The sequence below is a fragment of the Dendroctonus ponderosae genome, unplaced genomic scaffold (assembly GCF_020466585.1).
Source record: "Dendroctonus ponderosae isolate FM_Combo_2020 unplaced genomic scaffold, Dpon_F_20191213v2 Dpon_F_20191213_10, whole genome shotgun sequence".
Taxonomy (NCBI): Eukaryota; Metazoa; Arthropoda; class Insecta; order Coleoptera; family Curculionidae; genus Dendroctonus; species Dendroctonus ponderosae.
This window is the reverse complement of record NW_026017111.1, coordinates 779,869-787,229: the sequence shown is the minus strand read 5'-3', so window position 1 is coordinate 787,229 and position 7,361 is coordinate 779,869. Positions and strand designations below refer to the sequence as shown.

The 7,361-nt window shown below is 38.7% G+C and overlaps 1 protein-coding gene across 6 annotated transcripts in view; it reads right to left on the bottom strand.

Moving 5' to 3' along the window:
* Positions 1–7,361, bottom strand: part of LOC109536971 (SPEG neighbor protein) — a 52,817-nt gene that overhangs the window by 5,808 nt on the left and 39,648 nt on the right. For all 6 annotated transcript variants that reach the window (XR_007280494.1, XM_019903466.2, XM_019903470.2 and 3 more), the window contains exon 6: positions 385–553. Coding sequence is in view for 5 of the 6 variants with exons in the window: in XM_019903466.2 (XP_019759025.2) it covers positions 385–553 (169 nt within the window). In the remaining variant the exon portion in view is untranslated. The remainder of the gene's footprint in view (positions 1–384; positions 554–7,361) is intronic.

The window sequence follows — 7,361 nt, the reverse complement described above, 5'->3', positions numbered from 1 at the left end:
AACATATTCAAACAATCACAATTTCTCACTGACTCTTTTTGATCGATCTCTCCCCTATCCTGCTTTTTGCTTCACTGTTAGACACATTTTTTTGAGAAAAAAACCGAGATGTTTTAGCGGCGAGAGTATCAAGTTCGAACGCAGCATCGCACATGGCTTGGCCATGTCGCATACAATCCCATGGGTGCGAGTGAGACAATCGCTGCCAGCTACGTACCGGAATGCGAGTTTTAATAAATACCGAATTTTGAGTTTGACACAGTCAGGAAAGTATATACAATTGTGTCTTTTGACAGACTGGTAATAAATTGCTGGTGGAGAAGACTGGGCGTGTGTGTTTCTAAGCTTAGTTTCGTGGGTTTTGTCACCAAGTGGAAAACTTACCATTGAGCACGTGCACTGATAAACCCTCCGGATTGGCGTTGGATGGATGGCACGTGTACTTGCCGCTGTCCTTCTCCGTCGCCCTTTGGATGAGCAAATAGGAGACTGTAATGTCGCCCTTTTCCGTGATCACCGACACGCCGCCCCTTGCCGAATCGTAGTTAATTTCCTGCAACAAATAAATAGTTGGCATTTGCTTAATACGTCTGATCCAGGGGGGCTCTAGGGGGTTCAAGAAAAATGTCCGAATCGAATTACTTAGAGCACCGTGTTCGCATTTTAGCCATCGCTTTTATGGACCGACGCTCGCCGTCCGTTTGGCGAATATCTCAGCCTTATGGACCCCGAGACGACGTTCCAGCCTGGAATAAAACCGGATAAATTCCGAAAATTTAATCCGATTTTCTCGAACGCGCTTGCTAACGGTTCCAGTTTTTATTTATCACCGGCCGCTACTGGTTTAGAGTGGATCTTTCGTTCTTTAGTACCCTCCTGAGCGGCGTCGCCCTCACAGCATACACTTTGTATATCATCGCATAAATGCATATACAGGGCGATTCACAATTGGCGCACCAGTTTTTTCGTATGCCCTGTAGGGGATGTTTTGTTGGACTTCTAATACCCAACCTACGTAAAAAATAGAACATCGCCCGATACGGTTTGGTCATAAATAATTGCTGTACAACGCTGTTAAATTCAAGCGTCAATGGCAATAGAATATAACGGAATAAAATTAATTTTCCATTGTCGGCTCGGAAATTATGCAACCGGGTGTAGTGAAGCTAAAGCGAGCAGTCGGAAAATATTAAATTTTATTATTTATCGGACATACAATAAATTCAGCATATGAGTTTCTGGTGTATGCGGTGTGCGCGCATTGTCACCGGGGGTTAAATTTATCATTATAATTTTTCTGTTTTATTAGGCGCGGCCATTGTGCGCTTAATCGCGTTCCGGATCTGCTTTTCTAGGCGATTTAATTCCGCTTTTTGCACCAACAAGGGATCCGCATGTCATTACTGGCCACATTGTTCATCCACAACGCACAAAGCGATTTCCGATTTAATCGGTCAAATCTCATTTACCAAATAATGCGCCCCGCAATGCAACAACAACGTAATCGACTTGCCTAACTTGCCTCTAACGAGCAGAGCGACATCTGTCTGCTTCGGCTCAGAGCATGACTAACTTGGGCAAAAACCCTAACCAACGGCTATGTAAAATGTCAATTCTGACGCCTTGTTGGGCCTATTGCGTGGCTTTGATTTAAGAGTCTGGCCAGGCCGGAGTAAATGATAGGGGGGCGTAATAATGATAATGGAAAATTTGCCCACAATCAGGTCAATTCAATTATTAATGAGGCGCTGTTATTTATACAATCGGAGCTCATAAATTTCCACTAATTTTCCTATCGGAATTCATGGGGAGGTCGCCCCCGTGCGCATTTAATTGGAATGATCGGCCGGAGTCGCCAGACCAAAAGCCATAAATTCCGTCTTTCACTAACAGGGCGCGCTGACAAGTTCAACAATGTTATGTGGGAATCACAGTGGGCCACGACCTAAACCCGCTACCCAATCAAAAAAGCGGCTAATTGTAGCCCCCTTGGAATACAACGTTGCCAGTAATGTTATGTCAGGTATCGTGTCAAGTGTCAAATCTTAAAAAGGGGGGGTTAGAATTTTATACATTTTATATCATTAGTTATGTCTATTTCCAATGTTTGCAGTATTTGTCAAAATGGCTTTTCAACGCAGGGAAATCTCAATAAACATTATCGTACAAATCATGGTACCCCAGTGAATAAACTAAAATTGTGTTTGATTTTCTTTATAATTGGTATTTATACAGGGTGTTCCGTAAATATGTTAAAATATTTTAGCAGCGTATTCTCCTAGTCATTTTAGATGGGGGTCTTCCTGAGAACCTTTTTAATTTGAGGTCTCATTTTTGAGATATTTGATCTCCAAAATGGCGAAAAATATTAGTTTTTGTTGTTTTTCTTTAAAACGGTTAAACATTGGGAACTTAAATTTTGGTACACATTATAAGATAAYTGAAGGCCATTCTRTGGAARTGTTTTGTAGTTCAGTTTACTTTTATACAGGGTAGAAATGTGGAACTCCTACTTTTGTCTTGTTCAGAACTTTTTTGTGTGCGCTTAAACTTTTATCAACATAATTTTTTTTAATTACTACAAGTTATTTATCAATTTTTTATCTGTTATTGTTTTTTCTTAAGGGCACTAGTTTGCCCGCAAAAAAATTAAATCGTTTCGGCTTAATCCAAACTTTCCAGGCCGTTGGATTGCTAGAGGCCAAGAAGCTCCTATAAACTCGCCTCCTAGATCTCCCGATTTAAACGCGCTTGATTTTTACTTTTGGGACCATTTAAAAAGTACGGTCTATTCACCAGAAGTGAATACAATCGAAGAACTTTAGGAAAACATTTTTAATATTTCTAACGAAATAAGAACTTCAGTGCAAACTTTACGGTCTGAAAATTTTAATTTCATTAAAAGACTGCCGCTAAGTTAACATTAGAATGGTTAATAAAATTTAGTTTTGTTTGTTTATATCGTTGCGCATATTGTTACCATGTTTTTATTTAAGTAAAATTTATTCAAGCTATAATTTATATTATTTTAAGTATTTGTTTTTAATTCTTTCAACATTAGAAATCTTAAACTGCTTTTTGGTAGACATTTTAAATCGGAAGTAATTTATTTTATCGATATCTTAAATAACTCGGTAAATAAATAATAATATTGTTCTCATTTTCTGTCTCTCTCTTTCTATAATAACGCCTCAAATCAGCTGAAATCTGGCAACAATGTATTCCAAGGGGGCTACAATTAGCCGCTCCTCCCAATCAAACTGATACTGGATAAAACTAACCTAGATTTATAAGTTGAATTTAAAATTGAATGTCACAAATTGTAAGATGTTGTTATTATTTGTTCCTATGGAAACAATCTCTTATACTATTTTCCATGACTAACTTAGATCAACTAAATTGGTCGCAGACACTTTATTTTCGAACAAAGCCTAACGACGTGAAATATCACAGAAATCGGAATAAAATGCTCGATTCGGTAAAGCAATGATCAAGTATAGTTGCCCTTAAAAAAAAACCCAATTTGTGTCATATGTCAAGAATGACAGTTATTTTGGCGAAATGTCTTCTGTCATTTTGTTTGGACTTCAATTTCCTGCAAGTTTTCCTGGCAAATTAATGTCAACGGAACTAGGAGTAATTTTAAAATTTACCATAAAGAAGTTGTCCCCAAATACTTCTGGAGAGCTGTCAGATTTTAGAAAAATAAAATTGCTTTGTGTAGAGCATTGAAAACTACAATTCTTTGTCTACTCAACATTTTTCTAGTCTTGGTGACTGCTAAAGTTTCGAAGATCAACTTTTAGACAACCAACCACTGGCGGTCACTTCAATTTCCCAGCAGTGTATAATGAGAGGCGTCCACCTGGTGCACCGCTTGTTACAAACGTCAAACAGCATCGCCCATATACACTGCTCGAAAACTGAAGTGGATGAGTAAACATATTTTTGCGCTTTTCGTCGAAACTCGATAAGACGTTTGGATTGCAGTTTAATTAAAAATGCCTTCGCTCAAAAAAATCAAACAACTGCTGCGCGACGGAATGCTGCTATTCCGTTTCAGAGCGAAAACAACTTCAGAGTTGGCAAAAACCAGTTGTTTTGAGTGCGATTGCATCGGATGCGACTTGATTAAGGAATCGCGTCTTGGCAAATAGATCAAAAGGCAACAACGAGTGCACAGCATAAATGAAATGCATTAATAACGCCTCCGAACAAGCGCAACGACGATTTTTCTTTGATGCTCTTATGCGCCCTYGTGTCTCGTACAAAGGCCGTATTATTTACTCGTCGTTTTCAGGATAACGATAATAATTCCTCGTCGGTGTAGCACTAATTTAACAGGCTTGTGTTGTTCGCATCCCGCCTCTCGCTAGAGAATGGGTTAAAGARACAATATTCGCACTGATCAATCAATCAATCAGCGGGAAAAGAGGTGGAGTTTATTGTTGCATTTTCCGTGTCACTTTGCATATTTAATTAACAAAAACTGCACGCGGAGTTTATGCAAATATTAATGATCGGGCAGCGGAACAGATTTCCATATTTAGACGGCGCGCGTTTTTCCTATTCATTACCGTACAATTTTCCGTGCCCAACAATGGAAAACTCGTTTCATTTTTTAGCGACACCGACAAACATTAACGAGCGATATTTCCAATTTAATGCGACCGGCTTGTGACAATTCGAATTCTATTGTGCCAGTCGGTGTATTTTCATTTGTATATACTAATTTATTAAATCCCGGATAAAAACCTCGAATGCTAGTGGAGGAAGGACTATGGGAAGCACCCGATCAATCCCAATTTGGAATAAATAAAAAATAAATGTCCATTGGTATGTTGTTGAATGAAGGAGGGAATTCTCGTTTGCCAGTAGATCTGCCCTCACGGTGATTCCATCAATTATCCAGGGCAAACACTCGTTAGGGAATCGTTGAATGTAAACTGGAGCCAGCTAGATAAAGTGCCCGATCGGATCGAGCAAACAGCCAGCAAAACTGGTTTATTCCCTACTTATTTACGAATTACAAATTAGATTAAGTTCAGTCTTCGTTGCCATTCTGGCCCATTAAACCGTAATCGATGCCCCCGTCTCATATCGATCTAGCGACATATCTGGATAGATCTCTGTTAGAGGCAAATCGCCCCCATAATCAACGATTTTTCCACAGTTTGAACGTTTGTCTCAATGAGTGCAATGACACGCCACTGGCAAAAGACCACCACCGGCAGCAGCAGATAGGGATGATTCAATACAAGTAGATATTCGATACTTTTGTTTCGATACCGAGTACTTTGGTAATTGAATCGTTTTTTCGATACCAATACTCGATATCGATATAAAGTACTCGTATCGAATCGAATTATCAAAAAAAAATCGGAATGGAAAAGTTTTTTTCATGCTAGTACGGATAGTAACATACCTCCACAAAGTCATTTAGAAGACGCATTTTTACAAGTTTTGGCAAATAAGGAAAATACATTATTTCTAGCACTTTTCCTTTATTGAATATAATAGATGTGTCTATTTTGGAGGGAAGTTCAAAAGTCAGCAAAATAGTGCAGGCTTTAGCGTTTTTTGCTTGCAATTATTGCCTTCCTAATAGTGGAAAGAGAAGGATTTTTACGCCTTCTGAACGTGCTTAAACCTAATTTTAAAGTACCTACTTAGGGCAGCTTATTTAAAAAAGATGACCCACAAAAATAGGAAGCTTGTGTGCTACAGCTAAAGCTAAATTTTGTCAAAGATTAACAATATTTGTCGCAGATTGGACATTTGGACTGAAACAATGAACGAGCGAGGTTTCTTAGGTGTGACATGTCATTTTCTTCAAAATAGTAAAATGCGTATGCTCTATCTAGCTATGCGTACGCTCAATGAAACATTTGCCCTGTTTGGTTCACACAATAAATCACATCGTTGAAGAGGCTTTAAAATGACCAAATGTGAAAACAGCTAAATCTAAGGCTCGTGAAATTGTGCGTTGAATAAAAAAGATACGTATTAATTGTTCTGAATAGTCAGTTTTAAAAGATATTGCCGATATCAAAACAATATGGAACTGAATAATATCTTTGAAAAGTGACCCATTGGGAGACATGCAAACGGTATTTCCTCACTTTCATAAGTGAAAATCTATTTAATAAAGCTGGTGCTGCTATGAGGCACAATAGAAAAAGCTTGCCCCCTAAATATTTGCAGCAACTGATTTTTTGGGAAACCTTCAGAAAGAATATTTTTCGTTTACCTTATGGCAATAAATGCATTAAAATATGTTCCAAGAATTGTATTACAATCCCTTATTTAAACGGCTTTTTTACAGTTAAAATTCACGGTAGCAGTTAATTTCGGTCTTGAAAAACTCATCGAAAATGTATACTTAAAATGTGTTTATAACGATCATAGGTAGAGCCACTCAATATCGATTCAGTCAATAAAATTGTGAGCAGGTAATGATTTGGATACTTTCAGAATACTGATATGAGCAGTATTGCAAGACGATTTAGTTACTACTCATTTGAGTAAGTATCGATACTTTTAGAATACTCATATGAGTAGTATCGATACTTTATCAGTATCGTATCGTCCCTAGCAGCAGAAACTCGGTGATTTTCTATTTAGGGCCCGGGATCAAATTGTTTGTAAATATATCGGTTTACGAGAGTGCATCCGACAACAATTACCGATCGATCTCTGGAGCCCGTCTGGATGGGGAATTGATTAAGCGGTGCAGAGTCGGAGAAAAATTGGCTTTAAATGCGACCGCTGGGAGAAAGGAAAAAATCGACGCGTTCTGGATGCGGGCGAGATGGGAAAGACCGCCCGAAGAAGGAGCATGGTTGGACGATAAATTAGCCAACGGATTTAGGTTAGATTTGTTGTCCGTGTCCGTTTTGAACTCTTTTTAAACACGGTCATCAGGACCTGTTCGATAAGGCTTATCGAGAACTATCTTGCTCTAGAAACACTCTTAGGGCTTGCGGAAACTTTTCCTTCATTAGGTTTCCCGGCCTGATGATCAGCAGTTTATCCACTCGAAATATTTGTTTCAAGTTTTTTCGGTTTTTTAAACTTGTCTCATTCACTCGCTATATTTGACTTGCCCAATAACATCGAATTAGTGATAAAACCTGGCAAATTGGCCGCATTATGAGCGATCTTTTTCCATTGTCTGGAATAACTCGGTAATAAATTGCACTCAATGTGCACGTTGGCGTGAGCTGGGCGTCGATACGAATTTCATTTTCAATTAACGAAGCGCGTTTCCCTCAATTATCAATTACGCAGAATAAATGTATTTATATTGATATTGCGGGGCGCTCGATAAAGCCAACATTGTTGGCGCTGTTCAGGGGGCC